We start from the raw sequence: 27,927 nt of genomic DNA, 5'->3' as shown, positions 1-27,927 counted from the left end.
GCTTTCTCTCTTCACGTTGACCATGTCTTGATTACACATCAGAAAAGAAACAAATCACACATTTCTCAGAAACTGAAATTTTATAAAAAGGCATTTTTCTCTTATATCCATAAAATGATATAATTTTTCCAAGTATAGAAATATGTCATAAATTATACAGAATGTTCCTTAATTACAGTTCAATGCAACTTGGTACTTTCCTCCCTCCCTAAAAAATGAGAGAGAACCAAAAAAATAATATATAACTGTATATATATATATAGATAAATTTATATTTATATAATAGACAAACCAAATATGAAAAAAAATCATTTCCTCTTTGGTATAAAAATCAGACTCTCACCTTGAGACACACAAACAGACATGATGTTGGGTTTGTAAACGGTGTGGCCCTAAGGGATTTCCCTGTCGAGCTTTCCCTCCCCGCATCGGAGGCCCACCCACCCTGCCTCACTGCAGCCCGCCTGCAGCTCCGTGGGGCTCCACATAATGGAATGTCCAAGATCTCTGTACCCCACCCCCAGCCCGCACCATTCCTGAGGACCCCCCTCCACCAAAGACGAGGAAAGGATTCTTCCCAAGATGAATGGAGGAAGGAGAGGCGCCGAGGCTCCAACCAGCCCCGTCCAGACCACGCCCGGCACCCAGCAGCGCCCCCACACCCGGGGCACAGCCGGCCGGTGGGGCCCGTTTACCAGAAGGGAGAAGCAGAGGCCAGCTTCCCCTTTCGGGCCACCTCAGGTCCTGGGGTACAGGTGCAGGAAAATGCCAGATGAGGAAGGAGAAGGGAGTCAGAGGGACTCTGCTAATGGACTTGAGTCTACATTTAAAATGAAACAAAACCTTTTCTTAGGACTAAACTTCATACCCAGCTCTTGGCCGGAGAATGACAGGGCCACTATCCCAGGCTCCAGCCCAATGCCAGCAGGACTGAGGAAACCGGGAGTGGATATGTGAGTGTGTTGGGGGAGGGGGCAGCTCTTCACTCCCAAGGTGAGGAAGGAGACGGACCAAACCCTCCTCTGTTCTCCGGGCACCCTCTGGCTAACAGGCACCTCCCTCCTGGTCAGCCTCACTGCCCCTCAGCCCCTGGAGGGCCCGCCCAGAACCGCAGCTCCTCCCAAACCACTCCACAACTGCCAGGTGGGCACCCGTGTGCGCCAGCCTCCTTTCCAGGAGAGTTAAGACACCGACCACAACATAGAAGTCACTTAGAGGCCTCCTCCACTTGCCAAATAAAAAGACAAAACCAAACTAGACACAAACACAAACCAAGGAGAGACATACCCGACGTGAGGGGCCCAGAGGCCCCAACAGGTCTCTGGCTTCCCGGCATGATACATTCGTATGTAATTCAGGAACAGGGCCTCGAGGGCCCCTGGGGAAGGGGAGTAGAAAAATACAGAGACTCGAGTCTCCCTGTGGGCTCCCAGGCAAGGCAGGGGCAGACCCAATCTCTCAGTTTCTTCTTCTGTTTTTGGTTCCACATCTGGTCCCCCCTGGGGCTGGTTCCAGATGCCAAGCCCCGACTCTGCTCGAGGCCTGCCCCCTCCACCCTCCCAGCTGGTGGGAGGGCCCCTGGCTGGAATGTCCCAGACGCTTCTGGTGGGGCCAGCAGGACCGAGTCCGCCAGGGGAGATGCCTGGGGGAGGCAAGGCAGGAGGACCTGCAGCTGCGACACGGTCCTCTCGGTGGCCGGCCTGCCCCGGGAGCTCTGGTCCCTGGCACGGGGCGGAGGTACCAGCCCTCATCCCTTGAGGGGCTTGTCGGCCCCTCCACCGGGACTGCTGGCGCTGTCACTCTTCTTCCTGCGCAGGCTCTCGATCCAGCTGGAGCTGGAGCGGGGGGTGAAGCTGGAGAGCGCCAGGGAGCTGAGCCGCATGTTCTTGCCCGACATGATGAGCTCCCCGAAGCCCTCCTGGTGGGAGAAGGCGTAGCCAGAGCGCCGGGACCCCGTGCGGCCCACCCGCCGCATGCAGCGGTGCTGGGCCTTCTGCTTCTTCCTCACCAGCTGGGTGTAGCGGACCTGGCGGGGTGGGGGGAGCACGAGGAAGGAGTGGCCATCAGCGTGGCTGCGCCAGACACCACCACCGAGAAGGGACCCAGAGCCCCCAGGACAGGACTGATGGGGACCACCACCAACACGTGAGGCACGAAGCCCAAAGCCGCAGCTGCGTGCGTGTTTACGCCAGAAGGGCTTCCGGGCAGCCGGCTGCTCACCGTGTCGGAGAGATCGGGCTTCAGGTTCAGCTTGAGGAATCGGAAAGCGACCACAGGCAGGATGCAGACGACCGTGGTGAGCGCGATGGTCAGCCACACCGTGGGCTGGGCCAGGGTGTTCTGCGCGTTACCTGAGAACGCAGAGGAGTCAGGGGCCCTGGGGGTCACAGGGTGCACAGCTCCCCCACCTGGCTTCCAGCTCCTCCCTGCTCCCCACAGAGGTAGCTCCAAATTTGACTCTCGCTCCAAACTCCCCCCAAAACTTCAGGCCTGTTTCTCTAACGGCCTTAGTTGACATTTCTGTTGAACCTGTAACAGGCATCTCCATTTCTAATGGCCAAAAGTGAACTATCGTTCCCTCCACCCCAACCTGCTCCATGTGCCCCGCTCCAGAAAGGCCACCTCCCATTCCGCTGCCACCAGCAACAGCCCAGAAGCCAACTCTGACTTCTCTCGCACACCGCTCCTCCAACCCGCACACCGCTCCTCCAATCGGCACACCGCTCCTCCAATCGGCACACCGCTCCTCCAATCGGCACACCGCTCCTCCAACCCCCACACCGCTCCTCCAACCCGCACACCGCTCCTCCAACCCGCACACCGCTCCTCCAGCCCGCACACCGCTCCTCCAGCCCGCACACCGCTCCTCCAGCCCGCACACCGCTCCTCCAGCCCGCACACCGCTCCTCCAGCCCGCACACCGCTCCTCCAATCCGCACACCGCTCCTCCAACCCCCACACCGCTCCTCCAACCCGCACACCGCTCCTCCAACCCGCACACCGCTCCTCCAATCCGCACACCGCTCCTCCAGCCCGCACACCGCTCCTCCAGCCCGCACACCGCTCCTCCAGCCCGCACACCGCTCCTCCAGCCCGCACACCGCTCCTCCAGCCCGCACACCGCTCCTCCAGCCCGCACACCGCTCCTCCAACCCGCACACCGCTCCTCCAACCCGCACACCGCTCCTCCAGCCCGCACACCGCTCCTCCAGCCCGCACACCGCTCCTCCAGCCCGCACACCGCTCCTCCAGCCCGCACACCGCTCCTCCAGCCCGCACACCGCTCCTCCAGCCCGCACACCGCTCCTCCAGCCCGCACACCGCTCCTCCAGCCCCCACACCGCTCCTCCAACCCGCACACCGCTCCTCCAACCCGCACACCGCTCCTCCAACCCGCACACCGCTCCTCCAATCCGCACACCGCTCCTCCAATCCGCACACTGCTCCTCCAATCCATTGGCTCTACTCCCAAAATGCCTATGGCTCCCGCCACTGTTCGCTGCACTGCAAGCCACCCCTGCTCTCACCCGATTACTGCTGGAGCCGCCTTTCCCTCTCCACTTTATCACAGTAAGAGTGATCCTTTAAAACATGTCAGCTTATGTATCTATTAACTTATAAACCGTGTGTCTCTCTCACTGAAATATGAAACCCAGGATTCTGCCTGTTTTGTTAACTGCTGCATCCCCAGCACCCAGAATAGGGGGTGACCGAAGGCCCACTGGGTGAGTAAATGAAAAGATCTCAAGAAAATGCCAAAAGTGCAAATGCATCTTTCACCTCATGCCTCCCAACCAGCCCGTTTGGCACCCACCACAGCCACCTTGTCACCAGCTCTGAGCAGCCTCACACTGTCACTGCAGCAGCTTCCTCACTGGCCACCACTGCCAGATTCATCTCTCTGAAGTAATCCTTTGCTGTCATTCCCCACTCTCTCCTCCTCAAAAAACAAAAAGCCCCTGGCCAGTCTGTCTCAGCGGGTACAGCGTTGGCCTGTGGACCGAAGGGTTCCAACTTCGATTCCCATCAAGGGCACGTACCTGGCTTGCAGGCTCCTCCCCGGCCAGGCCCTGGGCAGGAGGCAATCAATCGATATGTTTCTCTCACATCGATATTTCTCTGTCTTTCCCTCTCTCTTCCACTCTCTCTAAAAATCAATGGAAAAATATCTTCGGGTGAGGATTAGAAATAAAAATAATACCAATTATGATAATAGTTTAAGAAAAAAAAGACTCCTGGCACGTCAGATGCAAACCTGACAGCCTGGCAGTCTGACGCCTGAACGTCCGACCTTCCACGGCCTCTCTTCCACTGTTCTCAGTGGGGGTTCCCCGCCGCCCTGGCTGGAGTTCTCTCCCTGCCCGAGAAACACGTGGCCCTTTCACACTTTCAGCTCCCTGACTTGGAACCCGACTCCCCGATCCTGGCACCACTCACAGCAGCCTCCTGTGTGGGACTCTCCCTGACCACCCCACAAGCAGTCACTTTGCTGACCATGACGCCTGCCAGCCCTCGTCCTCCTTCGGGCCTGACCGCGTACAGCCTAGCAGGGCTGTGCTTCACGTTCACGGGCATGGAGCCCTCTGAGGGCAGCACCGGGGTCAGACACACCCAGCCTTCCCCCAGCACCTTGTAGAACTGGCACCTGAGGAGCACCCAGGAACTGCTCGCGGAGTGCAGACCGGCTACCTGCCCTGTGAGTCCCAGGACAGTCGTGACACCCCAGTGATTCCAGGGGAAGCCAGAGACTCACCCACAAACCGGAACTGGTTGGGAAACATGTCGAAGAGCCCATTGCTGTGCATGGCAAAGAGAATGGCAAAGTAAACAGCCACGCTGCCCCAGATGAAGAAGTGGTTGATGGCCGTCCAGTAGCCTGTATCCAGCCCAATCTGCAACAAGCAGGAGCTGTCACAGGCAGAAGGAGGAGCACCCCAAAACCTGTCCCCTTCCCAGAAACAGAACTGCCGTGCCCAGGGCGGCCCCAGGACAGGAGGCTCACTCCTTCCAGAGGTGAGGGCAGGTCCCCAACTGCCTCTGACCTGCACGCTGACCACAATGACCAGCGACGTGGCCACAGTGACTGCGAAGGACTGGTAGTCGGCCAGCTGGGTGCCGTCGTCCCGGGTGGCCTCCGCAAACACTCCGTAGGGGATGAAGAACAGGAGGACGGAGGTGTAGATGCCCTGGGCGATGCAGATAAAGAATTCCCGCTTGTTGAAGAGGAGGTTCAACTGGCCCGGCTCGTACAGCTTAGGGTACTCCATGCTCCGCTGCTCGGGGACGTCCTGTGTGGGGAGCCCAGGTCACACACGAGGCCTCAGAAGCGGCCGTTCTGACTGGGCAGACTCTGTCCCTGCCTCCTGCTTTCTAAGTTCTTTGACACTAGATCTAACTTCCGGCCAACTGCCCCCGATCAGTCTTTGCTCAGCCACCCAGGGGAGTCACAGGTCAGCGGTGGCTGAGAGGAAGAACACCCGCCAGCTGGGAAAAGGCCGTGCCAGGGCCATAGGCAGAGGGCACACGTCACACGCCCACCACTGTCAGCCTGACTCCTCACAGCAATGTCTTTCTCCCCATCCTGCGTGATCATCACATGCCCCGTACCTGATCGAAGACCCCCATGGCCAGGACTGGGAGGGAGGTATATACGATGTTGTAAAGGGTGATGAAATACTGGTCATAGACGGTCTGGAAAGAAAACGGGGAAAGGAAAGAATATGTCACCCTTCTTCACTACAAGTCAGGCAGAGGAAAACGGCAATGTGGTGTATACGGAAGGAATTTTCTGGAAGTCGCGCCCACTCCTTCAATAAGCATTTTTTAAATGCATGAACCAGAAAAAGCTAGGCCCTAAGGGATTAAGCTTTGAACAGAACAGATACAATCTCTGCCTGAAGGAACTTACAGACAGACACGCCAGCGGACTACGAGCTCACTACCTGGGCTGAGAAGCCGCAGAAGAAGCCAAACCAGAAGTGGACCATGGTGAAAGCAAAGTTCTTGTAGAAGAAATAGCAGAGGAACTTGCACATGCGCAGGTAGGACCAGCGCCCGTGCACCAGCAGGAGGCGCTGCAGAAACTTGAACTGGGAGAAGGCGTAATCTGAGGCCAGGACAGCCTGGATCCCTTCTTGCCCGCTGATGCCCACACCAATGTGAGCCGCTGCAGAGACAAGAGGGGACACGAGGGTGAAGATGGCCACGCACCTGAGGATCCCACCAACTCAGAGCCCCGTCCCCCCTTAGTCTTCCCTGGTTCCCCAATCTCAGGGCCCCCCCCCCCCAACCTACACATCTACACGCGACACTCACTTTTGATCATGCTGACATCATTGGCTCCGTCCCCAATGGCAAGCGTCACAGCCTTCTTGTATTTCTTCACCAGTTCCACCACCTGCGCCTTCTGCAAGGGCGTCACCCGGCAGCAGATGACAGCTTTGCAGGCACAGGCCGTCTCCAAAAACTCCAGCTCCATGTCGGCCTCCAACGCATGGGCCTGCGACACAGAGAGCCTGAGAGGCCCTGTCTTCCCCAGGAGAGACGGGGCGTCAGCCTCGCCCCGTCCCCTTAAAGACCACAGCCCCCCAAAGTCGAGGGAAATCAGAACAAGGGAAGACCTAAACGCCATTCGGAGAGAAGTGCTCCCTGGAAAAACACTGCCCAAACTAAGGATGGCGACACTCACCAGACTGTGTCCATTGATGACCAGGGCGTACTCCCCAGCCACGGCCTCCAGGACAGAGGTGAGCTTGGGAGAGGAAGGGGTCCCGTGGTAGGTGAAGCCGTTGCCGACGGTGCGGGACGGGTCCACCATCTTCTCCCGCGCCTTCCTGCGGAGGGATACCGGGACCGTGGTCTCCCTGACAGGAGCGGGGATTCCGGCCCAGTCAGGGCCCAGGAAGCCCCCCCCCTCCCCCCCCACGTTCACAACACCGAGCACCCGCCGGCTCGGCCCGTTTACCTGAGCTCCTCCCGCACCTCCAGGACGGTGTGGCCAGTGACCACGAACACCTCAGACATGTCGTCCGTCAGCATCTTGCAGGAATAGCCAATGTTCACAGCCGTCTCTACCAAGAGAGAACGCAGGAGCTACGAGCAGGCCCCCAACAAAGTCAGCGCCTCTCCTGCCTGACGTCCTGGGCTCATGCAGGACCCGAGGGGGCTGCTGTCCAGATGCCACTGCCTCTGCCCCACTGGGCTCTCACCTTGTTTGTCTCCGGTGAGCACCCAGATCTTGATGTTGGCCAGTGTCAGGAGGGCTATGGTCTCTGGAACCCCTTGCTGAAGCTTGTCCTCAATGGCCGTTGCACCCAGCAGCTGAAATACCACAAGGGTCCCTGGCACGAGTCCCAGACCCGAGCCTTCCTGGCTCACCCTTGGCCCATTCCGTAGCCCGTACCATCATGTCACTCTCAATCTCCTCGTACACGCTGGCCAGCCTGTCCTCCCGGCTGTCCTGGGCCAGGCTGGCCTGGAGCCGCCTGTCAGCCCACTCCTCATAGTGCTCCTCGTCCAGGTCCTTGTAGGCCAGCACCAGGGTCCTCAGCCCTTCCCCTGCATATTCCTGGAGGCAGAGTCAGGAACGTCACCCCTCGCCCCTCCCCCCACACGGCGAGTAGTAGAGCCACGGGCCCCTCCTCGCCTCACACCTACATTCAGGTGGTCGGTGGTGCTGCTGAGCAGCTCCTGGGTGGAGGGGTGGAGTCTGTCCAGCAGGATGGTGTCAGCCCCTTTGCAGTACAGCCGGATCTTCCCCTCTGGATTTCGCACTGAGTGAGGAGGGGGAGAAAGGCCCAGAAAAGCTCAGGCAGGTGCAGGCCCCCACGCCAACATATCAACAAGGGTCCCCCAGCACACCTCACCCCATTCCACACGTGCCAGCTGCCCCACGCCCTCCAGCGCCCGGGCCTGGCCTCACCTATGACCGACATCCGCTTCCGGATATTGTTGAAGTCCAGGATGGCCAGCAGCTGGTAGGTGACAGCTGTGCCCAGCTCATGGACAGTGATGGTCTTGGGGGTACGAGAGCGGAACACGAAACCGAAGTTCCTGGCTGCAGTGACCAGGGCCCCCTCGTCCGGGGACTGGGCTTTGTAGTACAGCTCCCCTGGGTGGGAGGGAGGACACCCGTGGTGTGAGTGGCCACCCTCTCAGCCCCGCGTCCCACCCAGGGAGCCCGGGGCGGCCGCCGCGCAGAGCAGTCCCCACGCGTGAAGGCCCGAGTCAGTAGGCGAGAGCGCAAGCCAGCTCTGCACTCACCTTCGTTCTTTTCCTCTGACATGACAGTATGACACAGGGAGAGGAGGCGGAAGAACTCGTGCACGTGGGGGTCCCCCATCTTAACAGCCTCCAAGAGGGTGGGGTCCCAAAATAAGAACTTCTGGTCGGCCAGAGGATTGAAGGAGAAGTCGACGGGTTCAGGCCTCTGTGGCAGATAAGGGGCGATCAGAAAAGGGTGGGTCACCAGGCAGCACCCCAGGAAAGGTGCTGTCCCCACCCTGCTGCTGCTCCCCGCCCTTCCAACTCTCAGGAGGAGAGCCCAAGATCCTGCCCGCTGTGGACCTCAAAATCCCCAGCTACCAATTCTTCCTTGAAATACCCATTTCTCCACGCAGCTTCCACCTCCTGACCAGGTAACACCTCGCTCCAACTACACCAACTGTTACTGGCCAGGCCCCGTTTACCTGGCAAACAGAATGCACAGAATCACGTGGAGGCTGCACCTACCTCTCCCACTTCAGCTTTGTGTCCCAGGACGTCGAACACATCACCTGCACACAGCCAGGACGAGAAGCCACATCAGAGCCAGCGTGCCCTCCGAGCAAGGGGAGAAACCTCCAACACCTCCCCCCACCCCCCACCCCCCCGCAGGCACCCGAAACCCACAACCCGAATTGTTGAGCAAATGTCACACAGATTCACACGGCTGACTCAAAGGACAGGCGGCAACAGGCACCCTGGATCCTTGGAACCCCAGGACTAAAGGTCATGGCACCCACTGCTCCCCATCCCGCCCCTGGGGCCCCGCCCCCACCGCTTGCCTCCCAGGGCAGCTCCTGTTTTACAGCCTTCCCCCAAGGGCTCCCAAGCCTCCCGGGGTGCCTCTCACCCTTTGGGCCCACACAGCAGACAAGGCCTCACACACTGGCCCTCAGGCCTGAGTTAGTACAGGAAGCAGTTGTGAGAACTCCCTCTGCATGAAAGTCAGACACCACACACCCTGCCCCAAGCCCTCCCAGCAGCTCGGCCACAGGCCCTGCCACAGGGCCACGCTAGAAAGACCATGGCCACATTCCACAGACTCACAGGCCCCTGAACAGCAACATAGGGTGAGTCTAGCACTCCACGGGGCAGCCAAGATCCAGCCTGGCCCGGACGCCCAGAGGCCAGCGTCAGGCTTCACTGCAAACAGGAGCTCCCCCAGCGCCTGGAGCCGAGACCGAGGCCGAGGCCGAGGCCGGGGAGAGGTCAGCAGGCAGGAGGGAAGCCCGGTCAGTGTCTGCTTCTGACATGGGACCCAGAGTGGACCCTTTCAAGGCCCCCCAGGCCCCAGTAGGAAAGAACTAAAGACCCAAATGTCAAGTCAGCTGTGGGAGCCCCGGGACCACTCTCCTTCCGGGCGAGAGGCGAGCCCCGTCCCGGCGGCGCCTACCGTAGCTGCGGCCGTTGACGGAGCACTTGCTGAAGACCATGATGTTCTGGGTGAGGGTGCCCGTCTTGTCGGAGAAGATGTACTCCACCTGGCCCAGCTCCTCGCTCAGGGTGGTGGTGCGGGCCTCCGCGGGCGTCCGCTTCCTCGTGCAGAACATCTTCTTGTCCCAGTTGATGAAGTAGCTGTGGCCCAGGCGAATGACCTCCACACTGCACAGGAGACAGGGGGTGAGGCTGGGCGGGGCAGCGAGGCGGCACCCACACAGGCCTTCTCTGCAGGCGCTCCGGCTGGTGACACCTGGGCACCTGGGCGGGGAAGGGCGGGGAGAGCCTGACGGCGGAGCCAGCCACCTACAGCCGGCAAAGGAGGTCCCCGACCCGACCCTCTGGTGCTCTCCAGACAAAAAGGTGCCAAGGGTCCGGGCAGGCGGGGCAGACAGCAGGCAGAGGAGGAAGAGGGGCTGGAGACAAGGCCTTCGGCCAGTTCTTACCTCAGGGCTAATAATACAGAAACCAAGCAGAGAAAACAAGAGAAAGTGCGAGAGGAAAGGGAGAGAAGAGAGAGAGAGATAGTGAGGGTCTGCGCACGCCACCACCACAGGGCCTCAGTGCGGGGGAGCCGAGAAGGCGCTTGGCCCGCTCCTCACTGGCCGCACGCAGCCGACACTCCTTCCGCCTGGCTCGGGGCTTTCAGAGAGAACGTGAGGCCACCGAGAGCTGGCTCCGGAAGGCAGGGGGGACCTCAAAGACTGGGCAGTGATTTCAGTTCAGGTGGCGTGGTGTTTTCAACATGCCAGGGCCTGCTCGCACCCTCTTCTCGGCTGGGCGTTTCCTTTGGGAGGGGGACCGTCAGGGTTCTCAGAAAAGGCCCTGCGTGAGGTCCGGTGCAGCCAAGGGGCCACGGCTGGAACCCTGCTTCTGACCCGAGGCTGCTCTCAGGACCCAGTTACTGGGCAAACGCTGCGCTCGCTGGGAATGCCCTCATGGCCGTTCTCACTCAGCCGATGAAGCGCCACCCCGACCTCCACTTCCCCCAACACACACACCGTGAACTTGATGAGACTCGGAAAGAAAACTTCCTTAGGTAGCTACTGTGGGCCTGAAGACAAAACGCCCAACAGCAAGGCCCAAAGGTGGAAACATAATTAGGCTGGAAGCCAGAAAACACTTGGAGAGCACTGAAGAATCAGCGCTACAGTGACAATGAGGGACATGCTGCCACCCAGTATTTGTAAAGGAACTTAATTTCTCAGCTATTTTCCAGTCCGGTATCTTCTCTCACGGCATCCCTACGAAGACGGCGGACCAGGTATGTTCCCATTTTACATGAGAAAACAGGCCTCGAGTGATTGTGGATTTACGCGTGTCACGTAACTGAGGAGACAGCAGGACCAACCACAAACCTGAGCCTCCTCTTAATGTTCTAGGGGAGCCCGCAGCACAGGAACTCCATCTCCTACCACTGCCACGGGCACCAGGATTCGGGGGCTGGGGAGATGGGAGGACTGTCTGGGAGTCTGTGTGAACAGAGCTATGGCGTATGGGAAGAGTTCTCAGACTCCATAAAGCATTTCCTTAAAAAGGTGCAGGTTCACTTAACTCAAGTGCAAGGCACTAAGTACAAAACTTCTCTCTCGGCCACTCTTCCTTCCTCTTCCTGGGCCAGCCCTTGTTAACAGCTCCCTCAAGCACCCTAGACGTCTCCCTGATCCTATTAATGCACACCACTGTCTGCCAACACTTCCTGAAATATTTAGATTTTTTTTTTAGGAATCCTTTAATGGTTTACTAAGTACAAAGGTGAGAGGCAAAAATTCAAGACCCTCCACAATTGGTAACAAACTCATGTTTCCAGCTGCCTGCCCCACAGCCAAACTGTCCTGTGCCCATCCTAGGCGCCCACCTCCAAGCCCGTGTTTCTAGCCCTCTCCCGCAGGCTAACCTTTCACCCATCCCGGCCACCACTCAAAGCCCAATTCAACCGCCACCTCTTCAGAGATGTCCTCCCTGATTAGCTGTGCAGGGAACGATGCATGGCCTGCGCAGCTGTGCCGCCCACACGGTATCTCAGTGTCTTACGAGGCTCGTCTCTCCTCTCCTCTCCCCTAACAGTCCGCCGCTGCTGAAGGCAGAGTCCATGTTCCACATCTCTGCGTCCCTGGCTGTACACATAAGCCTGTAGGCTGGGCTCCTAAACACGTGTTCCCATTTTGTTTTATAATGTGTTCACATCTTTCTTCCTTGCCTAGACTGAAGCGCCTAGAGTGGAGGAGATCCATTCCTACCTCTCCTTTGTATGTGCCACGCACCTAACATGCTTCTTGGCACAAAGTCAGCATGCAACAAACATGTGACAAATAAGCAACAGCTTCCATCCTCTACAGTCTGAAGTGCCAGGGAATGGTGGTGAAGTTAGCTCTGCACACAAAGATAAACAAAGAACGTAACATGTTCACAGCAAAGGGAGAGGACACCACATTCCTGCCCGAGGATTTCACCTTCACAGACAAGAGAAGTTGGCCAAGGGACAGCCCCAGCTCCCTGGAGAGACCCCAGGCACAGAAAGCAACATACCTGACATACAGCGATATGGGCACGACGGTGTTGAGGATGATGATGTAGGACCAGAAGGAGAGGAAGCCAGAGAAAAAGGCACTGTCTACCGCCTCATCCCAGGGCAGGTAGACCTGGAAGCGCATCCCGACCTCGTGCTCCCAAATGGCATTGCCAATGGCCAGGATCACCCCCATGCAGACCAGGAATCCAAAAATCTGGGGAGGAATGAGAAGCAGAGGTGAGGCTGCCACCGAGGAAGCCCCCAAAATCAACTGCGTCCCAGAAGGCCGTCACTCAGGCCTGATCCTGCAAAAGCGCAGGCACCTTTTTTTTTGTTAATCCTCACCGGAGGATAGTTTCCCACTGATTTTTAGGGAGAGTGGGAGAGAGAGGGAGAGACAGAGAGAAATATCGATGTGAGAGAAACACAATCGATTGGTTGCCTCCTGCACGCACTCCAACCAGGGCCTGGGCCAGGGAAGAGCCTGCAACCGAGGTACGTGCCCTTGACCGGAATCGAACCCGGGACCCTTCAGTCGCAGGCCAATGCTCTATCCACTGAGCTAAACCAGCCAGGGCCAGGCATCTTTAAAACGGTGGCACATGCCAGTGGGAAGCACCCAGAAGTGGCGACAGGTTCTAGTCTGCCACCCACATCACATGGCCTCCTCTGAACATTTCCCATCTGTCTGATGGGGAACTGAAATAGTTGTGCAGCTCCCCATCTGACACCCAGAACCCTTAGGAGACCTCAAAGATGATAAAAGTGGGAAGCATTTGAGATCTTACTTCCTGATATGTCCACAATGTTGCTCAAATAAACTCTTATAAAAATTTTCCACAGGCTTTTATTTTTAAAAAAGAAGAAAAAGGGGATGAAAGTGGGAGAAAGCTGCTTTCAAAACTTCAGAAGAAACTTACTGGAAATCACCCGTTTACTTGAGCTAAGCCTCCACAAGCCAACAACGGTGCCAAATTTCCGTCATGCTCCTTATCTCATACAGACTGACCCCTGCCCCGCAGTTTTAAAATATGTTTTTATTCATTTCAGGGAGGAAGGGAGAGGCAGAGAGAAAGAAACATCAATGATGAGAGAGAATCATTGGTCAGCTGCCTCCTGCACGCCCCACACGGAGGATCCAAGCCCGCAACCCGGGCACGTGCCCTGACTGGGAACGGAACTGTGACCTCCTGATTCATAGGACGACGCTCAGCCACTGAGCCATGCCAGCCGGGCATCCCCCATTTTTTAAAACCAGGAAATAAACTGCATTTTCAGAAATGTAGATTTCTCGATAGCCAAAAATCTTATAAAACTTGTAGTCCTTGAAGAAGAATCCTAAGAGAATTTTGGAAGTTAAAAGAAAAAAAATTGAGACCATTGTCTGATTTCAGACATCCATTTGCCAAGCTGTCTTCACTTTTTTTTTGGTGGTTGTTCATTCTCAACCGAGGATATTTTTCCCATAGATTGTGAGGGAGAGAGAGTGGGAGGGAGGGTACAGAGAGGGAGAGAGAAACATCAATGTGAGAGAGACACATTGATTGGTTGCCTCCCACACGTGCCCAACTGACTGGGGCTGGATATTGAACCTGAAATCCAAGTACATGCCCTTGACTGGGAATCAAACATGAAACCCTTGGTGCTTGGGCCAAAGCTCTAACCATTTTACCCCACCGGCCAGGGCTGCCTTCACTCCCGATGCTTTGAACAAAACAGGAACCATCCTGGTACACAAGAGCCACCAGGGGGCGATGCAAGCCTCTGCATGAGAGCCTTAACCCACTCTCTCAGGGGGAGGCTGTCTCACCAGAGGCTGGCCCAGCCTTTGCAAGCTGGCATGGGGTGGGGGAGGGAGGGCAGGCAGCAGGCAAGGGGGGGGGGGGTAGGGGAGGAGAGAAGGGGAGAAGAATCTGACAAGGAGCTCAAATTTCTAGCCAACAAGAGAAGGATTCGGGAATTGCCAAGAACTGAAATAGAAACTTTTCCTTCGGGATCCTTCACTCTGGGAAGGCAGGGGAAGAGCCCCCATTAGACCCCGTTCTCCATCCTCCGAATGGAAATTTTTCTTTTCATTCCTTCTCCATCCCCATGAAGGCCTCCTTGTCCCAGGCAAAAGCAAACAGAAGGTCACATGCTACACTAAGTCATCATCATAACTGGAATCCAGAGAAAGGAAGACTTGTTTCAGCTTTAAGTTGTTGATTCATACACGTTTTTTTAAATAATATCTGCCGAGTCTAAAAGGAACCTGAAATAAACACTGCCTTTGAGTGGCTGACCTGCCAGTGGCTTTAAAGCCAAAACCTGAAGCTTGGCTACTGACCAGGGAGGAGAGATGGGAGCAGAGGGAGGACCAGGAGGGCACGGCAGGGAACCGTAAGTGGGAAGCTTACCCAAAGCACCAGAGTATTCATTAGGCGATCAATGCTTGTTCTCTTGAATTTCGTCCTGCCGCTGTTCTGCATCAGCTTAGTATCCGGACCTGCAAAGGAAGAGGAAGGGCTAGGAAGCCAAAAAAGGAACCTGCCTCTGGGCTCCTGCCCAGTCCCCAGACGACAGGACATCAGCGTGGAAGAGAGACACAGGCTGGATGGCCAGGGGGCCTGTCTTCAGGGCTGCAGGGTGTCGACCTTATTCATAGAACCAGCCCCCCGCAGCTTCCTGTCAGCCTCTGAGGGAGGCGGGGAGCCAGCCCTCGCCCTCGCCCGGCTTTCTTTGCGCCCGGCTTTCTTTGCGCAGAGGCTCACCTGCGAAGATGACCAGCCCGCAGCGGAGCCAGCCCTCGCAGCTTCCTGCCAGCCTCTGAGGGGGCGGGGGAGCCAGCCCTCGCACTCGCCCGGCTTGCTTTGCGCGGAGGCTCACCTGCGAAGATGACCAGCCCGCAGCGGAGCCAGCCCTCGCAGCTTCCTGCCAGCCTCTGAGGGAGGTGGGGAGCCAGCCCTCGCCCTAGCCCTCGCCCGGCTTGCTTTGCGCGGAGGCTCACCTGCGAAGATGACCAGCCCGAAGCACCACTCGGTGTTCCGCAGCACGCAGCCCCGCAGCAGCATGTTCTGGTTGCTCAGGGGGAACTTGTTCTCCTTCCAGTAGAGCGTTCCACTGAATTTGTCCAGCTTGTTGTTGGGAGGTTCGCAGATCACCTCACCTGAATGGAAGACAAGAGCGCCACCGCTCAAGGTACCGTCTGTAGCTTGACCACGAGACAACAAAATAGAGGAAGCAGCGGAGGGAGAGGCTGTGAGGACATGGGCCCATCCAGACACTGCTGGTCACTGTGAGCTGATGGGAAAGGAATGGGGCCACGTGAACTCATATTACGAGTACACACACTCTTGGGCCCCGTAATCCCACTTGGGGACTCTGTTCTACAGAAATAAGAGCACGGGTCACAATTTGTATTGAAGCATTATTTGAATAGAAAGACTAGACACAACCAAAGGGTCAGTGAATAGTTGAGTAAATTATGATACATCAATTCTATGAAACAATATGCAGCTATTGAAAAATGAAGTAAATTTCTTTCTATAGTGATGTGGTAAGATAATGATGATGAAATTAATAGGTACAGGCAGGTTGCAGGATTTGGGGACAGTATGATCCCACCGATTTATGTTTGTATAAACGGAAAAAAAGTATGAATGAAAACACATTCAAGTGCCTGTTAAGCTGACTATTTAGAAAGGTAGGACTAGAGGACAGGAGAGCATTTTCCCGTGCATGCTGCTCAGTTTGTCTTGTTAAAGGGGCGTATAGCACACTGTTCTGAATTGAATAAGAATAAGAAATAAGAATAAGCTGAAATTCTATCAATATGCACAGCCAGGAAGGAGTTATCACCCACGAAGATCTCTTGAAATGACCATTCATTAAAAAATAAGTGGTAGTGCCCGACGGGAGTGGCTCAGTGGTTGAGCATCAACCTATGAAGCAGGAGGTCATGGTTTGATCCCCGTCAGGACACATGGCCGGGTTGCTGGCTCGATCCCCAATAGGATGCATTCAGGAGGCAGCCGATTAATATTCTATCTCATCACTGATATTTCTCTCTCTTCCTCTCCCTTCCTCTCTGAAATCAATATAAAGATTTTTTAAACATATATACATATATATTCATTTAAAAAATAAACATAAGTAAGTGGTAGCCACCTGGCATTCCTGACACCTCCACACCACCGACCCCCACAAAAGTCCAGGGAGCTCCATGATCACAGCAACAAGAAGCCCAAAGGAGGAAGTACAATTTAAACCCCAAAACCCGACCACCTCCTCTTCCTGAAAGGTACTTCTCCAAAATTACTCACCATCAAACTTGGCCAGCTTACTGATGTCTCCCAGCTCCCAGGTGACTGGGATCGCCTGGCGCACTTTCATGTTGGTCTCTCTGGAAGGACACCCACAGTCCTGCTTACCCAATTATTCTTGAAGGTGCACATCCCTCAGACCTGGGGACCTCTTTCCAAAACAAGCTTGGTACCCCTTCGGAGGCAGAAGAGGGGGGACACTAAGCATGCCACTCACCCATCGAGTTCCGCTGTCTCTATGTAGCACAACCCATGAGGCTCACTGCTGGAGAGGAGGAGGAGGTCCGCCTAGAGAGAAGACCTAGTGAGAACCCAGAGACCCGATCCTCCACCCCCCATGGGCTCTGTGGGGATCCTCCTCCCACCACGCATTCTTCGCTTGCTTAGTCCCAAGCATGTGAATGGCCAGAAAGCAGCCAGCCCCAGCCACACTAATATGACACAGGAGCTTCTCATTCAAGAAAGGCTCCTCCCAGCGTGTTTAAGAGGCAGCACGAACCAGGAGAGGCTCATCCTTTCTGCCAAGGAAGCACCCTGTCGGCCTAGAGGGGCACCCTTACCGCCACAAACTGGTTATTTTCTAGCTTGATGATGTCACCAACACAGACATTCATCCACTGCTCCTGCTGGAGGCTGAGGCAACGGGAAGACAGAGAGGAGGCTGTCAGCAGCCAGAGAATTTCCCGGAAACCCCTGTCCTCCCAAGGCCTTCCGTCTCCAACTGGCACTCACATTCCATTGATCAGCACCTGAGACTGACGGTTATTCACCTGGTTATCACTCTTGTGGCGGAACTGAAAAGGAGGAAACTAAGAACGGCAAGGCACCTGCGCCTGCTCCCAGGGATGCAGATGCAGGTGGCATGCAGAGCATGCTGGGTAGCAGCTATATATACCTGTTCACAGATCTACTCTCTCTCTGCCTCCCCCTCCCTACTCTCAGCCACAATATCATGAATCTAGCTGGACCGGGTAAGGGATGGCAATGGATACAACTCACATAGTCATCAGTGGCATCTTTAACAGCGGTGATGGTGAGGACAAGAACCAAAGGCACAATGGTGGTGAACCAGGACAGGGATGAGATCTGTGGGATCAACTGGGAAGAGGAAAGAGGAGGCATGCCTCTGAGGCCCCTCCTGTGCCTTCTTCTCCCCTCGACCTTTCTCCTCCTGGACTGTATTTGGCCTTGGGAGTTGCCAAGGGTCTCCCACGGGTTACTTACCTGCAGAATAAGAAGGAACAGGAAGTAGGTATTGGCAACTTCCTGGAACTGCTCGAAGAGGTTGACAGGCAGGAAGGTGAGAATATTGTACTTGGAGGTCTTGATGCAGTTACTCTATGGCAGTGGGAGAGAAGACAATGAGGCAGCCTCCAACCCCAACCCAGAAGCAGACTGAGGGTGCCTCTTCACCTACCCTGCCCTAGACCTCGGTCCCCAAAAGCCGGCACCCACAGGTGTGGGAGGGAAAAGAACAAAGAGAAGGGAGCCTCCTGGGGTCACGGTAACCTCTTCACCGACAGGTGAAGGCATGAAAAATTCAGCACAGTAGCAGATGGAGTGGTGAGGAGGCTGCCTCCCCCGCCCCCAGCACTCTCCAGTCCCCCGCTCCTGCGTCCTGCACCTTTCCCCTTTCCAGCTCGGGAGGAGGGTCTGAACGGTGGTCCAGAGCCACTCACCGCGTACTGGAATTTCTCATTGTATTCTCGGTCATTGGCCCGTGCCCTCCTTTCTTCTTCTGCAACGGAACAACACTGCAGTCAGCGGGAGCAACCTGAGGCCCGGCCCAGCAGCTGGCCAGGCGCGCCCAGGCTGTGGGGTTTGCGCGGAGGGCCCTTGGTTCTGTGCGAGTACAGTTTTAAGGAGTTAGCGCCACACCTGAGGTGTCACTAGATTCCTCCCTCTGGTCCACCTCTCACCACAAGCCTGATGCCTGGGCTTTGCAGGCATCACATTCACAAAACAAGGTGCCTTCTTTCCTCACCAACAACCCTCAAGGTCTTCCACTGGGGGCAGGCCGTTCCTCTCCCCTCCCATTCATTAATTAATGCCTGAGGCCTGTATGGTCCTGGGAATCCCCGAGGAATAGCAACTGGAGACAGAAGCGCCTTCCCCTGGGAACCCCTGCAGACCTAGCGGCAGTGGTACTGTCCTCTCCTACTGGGAGGTGGGTAGGTGGCAAGACCGAGGGTCACAGTGCCCTGGAACTGCTCTGCGGCAGTATCCCAGCCCCATGTGCAGTCCCCCCTACAGGAGCCTCTGCTTGTCACATGTCGGCAGCAGTGGCTTCTGACTGGCCTGCAATGACATCACCTAATTTTAAAGCTCATCTTCAAGTAGAAGGGGGGGTTCAGGGATATGGGTCATGCAGACGGAGACAGACATGAAGGAGAGAGGAAAACAGCTGCTCTCTAAATGTGTGCCATCTGCATACATGTCCCCTATTTAACACAGCTGTCGCTGAGGCTGTGACCCATGACCTACACCTATCCTGAAACTCCGCCGATCTGGGACTGTCGGCACCAAGTTCAGGGACAGAACACGGGGTGTCTTAGGAAGGGTTCTCCAGCCCATCCATCTCCCAGGGTCACGTTTACCACAGGCTGAAAAAGGGGGCATCCTGGTCTGGCAGTAAACATAATGCCTTAGTCCTGGAGCCAGAGCAGCATTCCACACCCCTCCCCTCGGCCATCACCCCTCACCCCTCACCCCCTCCCGAGACCCCTGCGGAGCTCACTGCGGTACAAAACCTCCACATCCTCTGCCCCAGAGCCCTCCCTCTCGGACATCACTTTACTCCCAGAAACGTCCCCGGAGGGGACCCTCGGCTGAGACCTCTGCTCAGCCACCAAAGACCATGCAAGGGGAGAGAGAGGGACCGACCCGCCGAGCCAGGACCTCTGGGCGTGCAAGGAGAGGAACGGGGAAGGCTGGGGGCGGCTGAGGACAAGCGATGTCAGGGTGGGAGCGGGAAGGATGGGCTCGGGAGAGCCGCCCGTCGCTGCCTCCCGTTACCTGTCCCCCAAGAGGGCTTCTTTCGGCTCCAGGAGGGGGGCGCCCCGGCCCGGGCCCACTTCTCCGGCATCTCCTTGGGGACTGTCATGATCCCGGTGGGAGCGGGGGAGGGCGGCCTGCTTGTGGGTCGGTCCTGGGGCTCAGTGGCGCGGATGCGGCGGCCCCCCTGGGAGGCGCAGGAGCTGCGGCCGCTCAGAGGGGAGCCCGGGCCGTCGGGCGCGCACCCCAACTGCAGCCCCGGCCATCCTCCCGGCCTCCCTCGCCCGGGGACGCCGCGCGCTCAATGACGCCGCAGCCGCGGGTCCGGACGGCCCAGCCGACACCGGAGCGGAGTGGTCCCGAGCCGCGCGCACGCCCCGGCCCCGCCCCGCGCTCCCGGCCGCCGGGCAGCCGTCCGCCAGCGCCGCGTAGGCGAAAGCCTGGCCCCGCCCCGCCTCCTGTCCGGCCAATGCGGGCGCGGGACGACCGTGTTGTCGGGGGCAACCGCTTTGGTCCCACCCCCGCCCGCCCGCCCGCAGGAAAAGTGGGACCCGGGAGGATGAGAACGGAGGGAGACAGGAGGCGTGAGGACCGAGGGGAGAGGATGGAAACAGCTCCCCGAGCTCTCCCGGCCGGAGAAGAGGCTCCGGGTACCCCAAGAGAAGGCTCTGTGTGCAGGGCCGGTGGGCGGGCACTCAGCACCCTCCCAGGGAACGCACTCAGGGATCAAAGGGAAGCACGGGGTTCCCTAGGCTCCCCCAGGACGGGGCGCTCCCATCTACCCCTCCTGCACACGCATCACCATTGTCCCCGCCCCTTTGCTCCCGGAGCCACAACCCCTACTATCAGGTGTCCCCGATAGTCCAGGGGACCCCCCAACTCCTGCCTGTCTTACCTGGGGGGCGCTTTTTTGCACACAGTGCCATCTCACCCAGCAAGGTCCCAGCAGTCCCATGGGAGGCCCTGCGGGAAGGTGACATGCGGGTGAGGTCGAGAGCCTGAGGGTCACCCTTCGTTCCTTTCTTCAGGCGCCTCCTGAAGCTTTCTGCCCCGGTTCTAGCCTTGCTCCTCCGTCCCCAGCCTTACCCCCCACTCCCACCAACACTCTGCTCCGATGGGTCCCTGGAAAAGGAGACTCGCTCCCCCCGTGCCCCTGCCTGGGATCACACAGCGGGGCCGACCGTTCACAAAGAGCAAGACCTGCAGGGACCGGAGGTGGCAGAGAGGGGAGGCCAGGCACTGACCGGAGGGGCACAGCTCTCACGGGACCCATCCCAGGGCAACGGATGCCCCCAGGTGCCCTCCTCGCGGCAATGAATGGTGCCTGTGTTTACTGGAAAGCAGATTTTCCACCCGAGGGTAGGGTGGGGTTGAGGGAACACCAGCCAGGAAACACCTGGCAGAGCGTCAGGAAGCAGGGTGGGCAGGCTCTACCCTTCTCACAAGTCATAACCCTCCACCCCTCTCCCCGCTGGGGGCTGTCATGGTCTCCTCCTGCGGGGGAGCTCCCGTTAGAAGCCCGGCCTTCACGTCCTGCACAGTCCCCACCTTCCTGGGCAAGCAAGGCTCCCCGACCCCAGGAGGAGGTGCCCTCTCCCCCCCCACCCCACCCCAGCCTGTCCTGCCCGCCTGGCACTGGTGCGGGCTCCAGAGCATCCGTCAGATGGACCGCTGCGTCCTTCCATCTCCCTGTCCTTCCTCCCACCTGACAAGGTAAAAGTTCGGGCTTCCGAGACAGGGTCCCAGAGCCTCGCCCGACCCCCAGCCTGGTCCAGAGGACACTGCCAGCCAGTGCTGGGTCCTCCATCACCTCCTCTTTGTCTGCACGGGGCACACCCCGCCAGCCTTCGGCCCCCAGAGGTACTAATTGCCCGTCTGCCAGCCTCTATAATCACAGACGCGGCCGCAGCCTGTCGCCCACACCACTTGTCTCTTCGCAGACAGACGCCCTTCCTGAGCCCGATCGGGCCACGCTGAGACCCACAGGCCTCTTCCTCCCGGCCCTCCCCGGCCCTCGCCGGCTCCAGAAGGAAAACCTCATCCACATTTTAGAGATGCCAGGCCGCCCCAGGGCCCCCGGCCAGGGTCTCCACCCAGTCTAGAGGGTGAGTCACGGAGGGTGGGGTGTGAAGGGGACCGTGAGGACAGGGTGCAGGGTGGGCACCTCCAGGCCCCAGCCAGCCCCACCCTTCCCAGGAGGCCGGCCAGACGCTCTCAGCCCGCGGGTCTGGGTTCGAGTCCTGCCGAGTTCAGGAGGTAGCGGCACCGCTCTGGGGAGCCGGGAGCCTGGACACTGGCCGGGGAAGTGGCTCAACCTCCAGGGCCCCGGGGAGACCGGACCCCGTCCCCGACGGGGGCTGTGCTGCGGGGGGAGGGAGGGGAGACCGCGGGCAGGGGCTCTTCCTGCCCCGGCCCGGCCCGGCCCGGCCCCCTCCGCAGCCTCGTTGGGGATAAAAATAGCCGCCTCTGGGAGGGAGGCAGAGCTCCACCGAGGAAACCCTCCTCCTGGGCCTGGCCCGCTCCCTTCCGCCCATCCCGAGCCCGGGAAGCTGGCGGAGGGGACAGGGGTCTGGAGGGCCGGGCCGGGGACCCCCCGCCACCTGCCGCCACCCCGGCCGCCTGCCACCCCGGGACGGAACCGGGACTCGCCGCCCATCCCGCCCCCCGCCCCGGCTGCTCCTCACCCCCCTCCCGCCTCCGGGCCCCGAGCCCGGGACCGCGCTCCTCGCCCCCCCGCTTTGCGCAGCGCCCCGGCCCCGCCGCTCCCTCGGGCCCGGCCCGGCCCCATCCCCGCGCCCCGCGCCCCTTCTCTCCGGCCACCTCCTCCGGCCCCGGCTCGGCCGTCCTCCCGCATCCCCGCCCGCCCCCGGCCCCGCGCCCGGCCTCACCTCAGCGCTCGGCGCTCGGCGCCCGCCCCGGCGGCCCCGTCCTGCCCATGCCGGGGGCTGGGGCGGGGGCGCTCGGCTCGGCTCCCCGCGGGCTCCCGCCCCCCAACTGCTGCCCCGCTCCCCCCGGGGCCTCGGCCCGCTACTTTGTGTCAGTTTCGGCCACGGCGGGGCGGAAGTGACGGCGGTGGCGGGAGAGGCGGGGGGCGGGAGTGGGTTTTGGGGAGAGGGCGGGAGGCGGGAGCCGCCATCTTGGTGCCGGGCAGGGGGGTCCCGGCCCCTCGCGCCCCGCCCACGGCCGCCGCAGCGTCAGGAAGCACCCGGGAGGCGAGAGGTCTGAGACTCGCTTTATGCGGAAGGAGGGGCTGGGGAGCCGTCTTCTCGGCTAGAAGGTCCCCTTCGGGGGCCGGGGGGCAGGGGGGCCGGGGAGGGAGTCCCCCAGCGCCGGGCCCTTCACTCGCTCCTCCCCTGCCGCCCGGGTCTCCTCCGCTCGCCCGGCTCAGCTCCTGGATGGCAGCCCGTCCTCGAGTGACAGCCGGACCGTCTCCGCATCGGGGTGCCTCCTCCTCTTCGCCTCGCTCTCCCCCCCCCCCCGCCCGGTCTCGGGGCGCTTGGATGTCTGTGTCCCACGGCCAGCCCCCCACCCCGGCCCCCTTGGTGGAGGCCGCCCCCCCACCCCGTACCTTCTAAGAGGAGGGGAGCTAATGCAGGGGCGGAGGCGCCGAGGGTAGGGGCCTGGGAGTCAGACAGTGGGACCCAGGTTCGGAGCTAGTCCCCACCACCCGGCAGATTTCTGGCTTCCCCAGTCCGGCGTCCGGGGGGCGCACCCCCTGGCGGCCGCAGGGAGGACTGCGTTCCTGGGAGCCCGCAGGGTCCCCAAAGGGGCTTGTGGGACCTCAGGCTCCTCCCGGCGGTCTCCCTGTCCCGGCGTCCGCCCCAGTTTAGGGGGAAGCGATGCTTAGGTGAGTAAACACAGAAGCTGCGCAGGGCCTGGCGCCTTAGTCCGGAGAAAGAATGTCGTGTCTCCAGGTCTGGGTCTCCGGCCCTCTTCAGTGTCCATGAGGGAGGTAGGGCTGTTGGGGCGTCTGAGTTGAGGCAGGAGTTTCCAAGTCTTTACATTGGGCAAGCATTAGACCCTGAGCCGGTTCTGAACTCTCAGGGTGGTGCAGAGCCACCAGAAGTTGGTAAGTGGCTGTGCCAAGGGTGGCCCCCACCATAGGGGCCAGCACAGGCACCCACCACCAGCCATTACCGGCGCTGCAAGAGAAGGACAAAAGGAGAGATCAGGGTGACTCCCCCAGTCTTGCCCCAGAGGACTGGAGGCAGTAACAAGAGAACTCCCTTAAGCAGTTCCTGGGGTGGTAGACGCCAGGAAAAGGAAAAGGGGGTCAGAGAGGAGTCGTCCCAGGAGGGCTTATCCAGCCTCTTGCCTTAGGTAATTATCTGAATATCCCCGTTTTGTTGGTGAGGTCACTGATACCCAAAAAGGTCATATGCATCCCAGAACACGACCTCTAAACCTACTGTTTCCGTGAAAAGGGCTGGGGGAGCAGCAGAGCAAAAGGGAGAACTGGGGCTTAGAGGAGGAACACTGACCTAAGAAGCTAAGAACTATCTAAGAGGAGAATACTTAGGCTGGGACCCAGGGCAGAGCCTTTAGCAGAGGGAGGGTGAGTGGAGGGACCGCACCAGGGGAGGCTGGCCCGCACCTGAAGACTTCAGGGCCCCAGCCGGCCACGTAGGTGAAAATCCGTGGGCCCAGGTCCCGGGCAGGGTTGAGTGGGTATCCACAGTTGGCACCCATGGAGAGCCCGATGGCCAGGATCAAAAGGGCCACTGCCACGGGCTCCAGACCCGCAGGCACTCCCTTGTTCCGTGTGTCCAGGATGGCCAAGATCCCCACAATCAGGACCGCAGTTCCCAGAACCTTAGAGTGGACAGATGCAAAGGATTCCGATCAGCTGGCAGACAATCCATCTGCCCTCTCTCACCCAAATAGTACAGGCACCACCTTATGTCATCTGACTGTCCTATACAGGCAGCTGGGGTGGGGGATAGTGCAAAAGACAGACATAACCCCCACATCCCATCGGACCCCGAGACTTAACAATAGGCTATAGTGCCAGAGGTCAGGGACAAAGGTCACTACCAGGTCTGCCCCTCACACCTACCTGATCCAAGAAGCCATTGTTCAGGGACAAATAGGGAGCAGGGTAGGTGGCAAAGATGGAAGCTGTCTCCTTGGGGCCAGTCACTGTCAGGTTCCCACCTGTATAGTTCTGTAGGGCATCTGCAGGGGAGGGGAACACCCAGGATTTCCATCTTTCTCATTCAAAACCATTCCAAGGCACCCCTGCCCACACACAGACACCCCAAAAGTTGTTCCCTCTGTTACCATAGTAGAGAGCATAAGTGGCTCCAGAGGCGCAGAAAGCAGACAGTATCTGCACCAAGGAGTAAATGGGGAGCTTGGCCCAGGGGAGGCGTCCCAGGAGGCACATGGCCAGGGAGAAGGCTGGATTCAGGTGAGCCCCTTCAAGGATCAAGAAAAGAAAACCAATATCCATTAAGCGTCACTGCCAGGCACTCACCAGGTAACATTGGCACTCGCCCCCACAACTCGGAAGACCGGTGTTACCATTCCCAGCAGGTAAGTTAGGAAAGTGAGGCTCAAGGTTAAGCAACTTGTCAAGGTCCCAAAGTGAGCCTGGGACTGTCTGCTCTTTCCCCTCCAGTGCCTGTGTCTCCAGGCTCCAGCCAGACACACCGATGCTTCTGGGGGATGGCAGGTGAGGTCTTGAGCAAAGGGAACCCCAGAGGGCTTCAGGTGGGAAACACTAGCCCAGTGGTTCTCAACCTTCCTCATGCCACGACACTTTAATACAGTTCCTCATGTTGTGGTGACCCCCAACCATAACATTATTTTTGTTGCTACTTCATAACTGTAATTTTGCTACTGTTATGAATCATCATGTAAATATCTGATATGCAGGATGCATTTTCATTGTCACAAATTGAACATAATTAAAGCATAGTGATTAATCACAAAAACAATATGTGATTATATATGTGTTTTCCGATGGTCGTAGGCGACCCCTGTGAAAGGGTCATTTGACCCCCAAAGGGGTCGCGACCCACAGGTTGAGAACCGCTGCTCTAGAGGATAGCACTTACCCTTCATACTTTGCTATATATCTCTAAGTGAGCAAAGAATTAATGTGAGGAAGAGGGATGGAGAGATGTGGAAAGGGGAGGGGCTGGAATGGGCCAAAGGTATATGTGGGGAGCCTGCACGGCCATGGCATACTCAGCCCCAGGGCGCCTTATGTGCCATGCCAACTCAGCCTGGTTCAATGACCCTGAGTGGGAGGGGTGAAAGAATTGAGAAAAGACAGTCAAGAGAATGAAAGCTGGGTCTCGGTGGGACACTGCTCCCTGATGAGGAGACAGCGCCAGTGCCCACAAGCCATGTCTTTATTTTATAGCAGATGCCACGAGGCAAAATAGGGGCGTGATCACGTTGTTTACAGCATTCTTGTGAGTTCCAACCTCACTCAACTACATGCACCCGAACTCTATCACAAGGCACATGGGGCCACGTGTTTGGACCATAGGTTCAAGCTTACAGCCACAGCCGTTGGCTGTGATTGTGCTGGGAGGGCCCTGCCCTTCCAGCTGGGACTCACACGTGGCAATGAGAGGACCCTGTCCTTTCATTACTCCGAGGCTTGAACCTAACCAAAACACTGCAGCCGCACCCCACAGGTATCTCTCAGTCCAGGGCACTAATCAATCTCAAAAAGATAATGTCCATGAGTCACTTTTCCTCGATAACCATACATCCACACTCACATGCATATCCTACATGTCTAATAATCAGACCCCTCCCTCCTTACCGGAGACATTACCACCCACGTAGATGGCCACCATCACAGCCAAAGCACCAGCCAGAAACATGGTGAAGAAGTTGCCTTTAGTTTCCTCACTGGTGACAGCCTGGGCCACAGCCCCTTGGGTGATGAGCTGGTGGGAAAAGGAAAGATGAGGAGCAGAGAACCAGGACTAGAGAGCCTGGTGGACCTACAGGGGAGAGAAACTGGGAAGGTGAGGGGAATGGCCAAGAGAGGTAAACTCTGAACAAATGTGAGGGATCAGCAAGGAAGGAAGGAAAGCAGGCAGAGGGAAGGGAAAGGAATGGGAGAAGTGAAAAAAAAAGTTAAGAAAGGGAAGGAGGGTGAGCTTGAAAGGGAGAGGAATAGGGGGAGGTCAATCTGGGGAAAAGGAGACATATGTAAAACTTTAGACAGCCGAAACCGGTTTGGCTCAGTGGATAGAGTGTCGGCCTGCGGACTGAAGGGTCCCAGGTTCGATCCCGGTCAAGGGCATGTACCTGGGTTGCGGGCACTTCCCCAGTGGGGGATGTGCAGGAGGCAGCTGATCGATGTTTCTCTCTCATCGATGTTTCTAACTTTCTATCTCTCTCTCTTCCTCTCTGTAAAAAATCAATAAAATATATTTAAAAAAAAAAACTTTAGACAATATAAAGAAAGAAAGAAAGGGAGAGGAATAAAAATCAGGAAGTAGGAGAGGAATACAAGAGACAAGAGGAGGGCAGAAAGAGGAATGATGGATAGTTGAAACAAGACGCCGGGGAAAGAGATAAGAACACCACAGATTAACAATAGCTTTTGCCCACCTTCTGTTCCCTTCCCCCAAGTACCCTGCCTACCATGAGCACAAACACACCCAGAAACTCTGCCAGGCACTGTCGGGCCAGGAGGCTTCGGATCCGGAGCCAGCCCTTGACTTCTGCCAGGAGCTGCGTAGGGACCATGGTGAGGACACCCTGTCTCTGGTTGCTGCTCCCTCTGTCTGCATAAGCACGCTGCTACTTCACTATATGTCTGCCCGGGGAAAAGATAAGGAAAAGACTTTAAAACCAATTAGCTCAGCTCTGGAACAGTGGCTAGTGTGTTTGCACGTACGTGTATAGAGAGGATAGAGATAACGAGAGAATGTCCCCATGTAAGCAGGCTCCGTGCATGCCCAGGGCCTGGAGTTTGCCCAGGAGCCGCCGTCTTCTCTGTCTCAGGAGTAGCCTCTTCCTATGCTGACGGATTGCGTGGCAGGATCCCAAAGAAGCCCACCCAGCACCATCTTGCAAAACCAGATGCTTTCTAAGTACCAACAGGGGCCACTGTGCCCCACTGGCTTCTCGTTTCGCATTGAGTGGACTTGAGTGAGAGTCTTGGAATTCTGGATCTCCTTATTTTATTATTTTTTTTAAAATATATTTTATTGATTTTTTACAGAGAGGAAGGGAGAGAGATAGAGAGTCAGAAACATCGATGAGAGAGAAACATCGACCAGCCGCCTCCTGCACATCCCCCACTGGGGATGTGCCCGCAACCCAGGTACATGCCCTTGACCGGAATCGAACCTGGGACCTTTCAGTCCGCAGGCCGACACTCTATCCACTGAGCCAAACCGGTTTCGGCTGGATCTCCTTATTTTAATTAATTTTTGTTAATCCTCA

At 57.8% G+C, this 27,927-nt stretch overlaps 4 protein-coding genes across 4 annotated transcripts; all 4 read right to left on the bottom strand.

Moving 5' to 3' along the window:
• Positions 1-67: 67 nt before the first annotated feature.
• LOC308534157 (phospholipid-transporting ATPase ID) lies at positions 68-7,454 on the bottom strand. The gene is made up of 11 exons (XM_081112505.1): positions 7,403-7,454; positions 7,209-7,320; positions 6,965-7,092; positions 6,689-6,833; positions 6,316-6,499; positions 5,943-6,166; positions 5,608-5,691; positions 5,043-5,288; positions 4,754-4,892; positions 2,221-2,351; positions 68-2,026 (listed from the first exon to the last, which is right to left on the bottom strand). The coding sequence occupies exons 3-11, from the start codon at positions 7,036-7,038 to the stop codon at positions 1,748-1,750; spliced, it is 1,506 nt and encodes a 501-aa protein (XP_080968631.1). The 5' UTR covers positions 7,039-7,092; positions 7,209-7,320; positions 7,403-7,454; the 3' UTR covers positions 68-1,747.
• On the bottom strand, positions 7,093-10,941 carry LOC308534706 (phospholipid-transporting ATPase ID-like; the record flags this gene model as incomplete). The annotated part of the gene is made up of 8 exons (XM_081113273.1): positions 7,093-7,320; positions 7,403-7,567; positions 7,657-7,772; positions 7,922-8,110; positions 8,263-8,428; positions 8,731-8,774; positions 9,656-9,864; positions 10,937-10,941. The coding sequence occupies 8 exons, from the start codon at positions 10,939-10,941 to the stop codon at positions 7,093-7,095; spliced, it is 1,122 nt and encodes a 373-aa protein (XP_080969399.1).
• Positions 10,942-11,422: 481 nt separating this feature from the next.
• Positions 11,423-18,483, bottom strand: LOC308534158 (phospholipid-transporting ATPase ID-like). Its single transcript, XM_081112506.1, has 10 exons — positions 18,192-18,483; positions 17,737-17,850; positions 17,512-17,610; positions 17,245-17,306; positions 17,073-17,145; positions 16,730-16,800; positions 16,513-16,592; positions 15,198-15,356; positions 14,608-14,696; positions 11,423-12,425 (listed from the first exon to the last, which is right to left on the bottom strand). The coding sequence occupies exons 5-10, from the start codon at positions 17,124-17,126 to the stop codon at positions 12,033-12,035; spliced, it is 846 nt and encodes a 281-aa protein (XP_080968632.1). The 5' UTR covers positions 17,127-17,145; positions 17,245-17,306; positions 17,512-17,610; positions 17,737-17,850; positions 18,192-18,483; the 3' UTR covers positions 11,423-12,032.
• A 4,957-nt stretch (positions 18,484-23,440) lies between these two features.
• AQP10 (aquaporin 10) lies at positions 23,441-27,269 on the bottom strand (the record flags this gene model as incomplete). Its single annotated transcript, XM_081112916.1, has 6 exons — positions 23,441-23,648; positions 24,101-24,318; positions 24,563-24,681; positions 24,787-24,924; positions 26,288-26,414; positions 27,138-27,269. 6 exons carry the CDS (start codon positions 27,267-27,269, stop codon positions 23,441-23,443), a joined length of 942 nt encoding a protein of 313 aa, XP_080969042.1.
• Positions 27,270-27,927: the final 658 nt, after the last annotated feature.

This window comes from Myotis nattereri (assembly GCF_964212035.1).
Source record: "Myotis nattereri genome assembly, chromosome: 18".
In the NCBI taxonomy this organism is placed as follows: Eukaryota; Metazoa; Chordata; class Mammalia; order Chiroptera; family Vespertilionidae; genus Myotis; species Myotis nattereri.
This window is presented reverse-complemented; position numbering and strand designations above follow the sequence as displayed.

What these genes read in the sequence shown, in the direction of transcription:
- LOC308534157 (XM_081112505.1), bottom strand. Translation starts at nt 7,038, where the DNA reads ATGCTGACGGACGACATGTCTGAGGTGTTCGTGGTCACTGGCCACACC. An exon ending in TGATGTCAGCATGATCAAAA is followed by an intron (nt 6,167 to 6,315) that starts GTGAGTGTCGCG and finishes TTGTCTCTGCAG; the next exon opens with CGGCTCACATTGGTGTGGGC. An exon ending in TCATTGTGGTCAGCGTGCAG is followed by an intron (nt 4,893 to 5,042) that starts GTCAGAGGCAGT and finishes TGCTTGTTGCAG; the next exon opens with ATTGGGCTGGATACAGGCTA.
- LOC308534158 (XM_081112506.1), bottom strand. Translation starts at nt 17,126, where the DNA reads ATGAATGTCTGTGTTGGTGACATCATCAAGCTAGAAAATAACCAGTTT. An exon ending in AAAATAACCAGTTTGTGGCG is followed by an intron (nt 16,801 to 17,072) that starts GTAAGGGTGCCC and finishes TCTTCTCTCTAG; the next exon opens with GCGGACCTCCTCCTCCTCTC. An exon ending in TGAATACTCTGGTGCTTTGG is followed by an intron (nt 12,426 to 14,607) that starts GTAAGCTTCCCA and finishes ATTCCTCCCCAG; the next exon opens with ATTTTTGGATTCCTGGTCTG.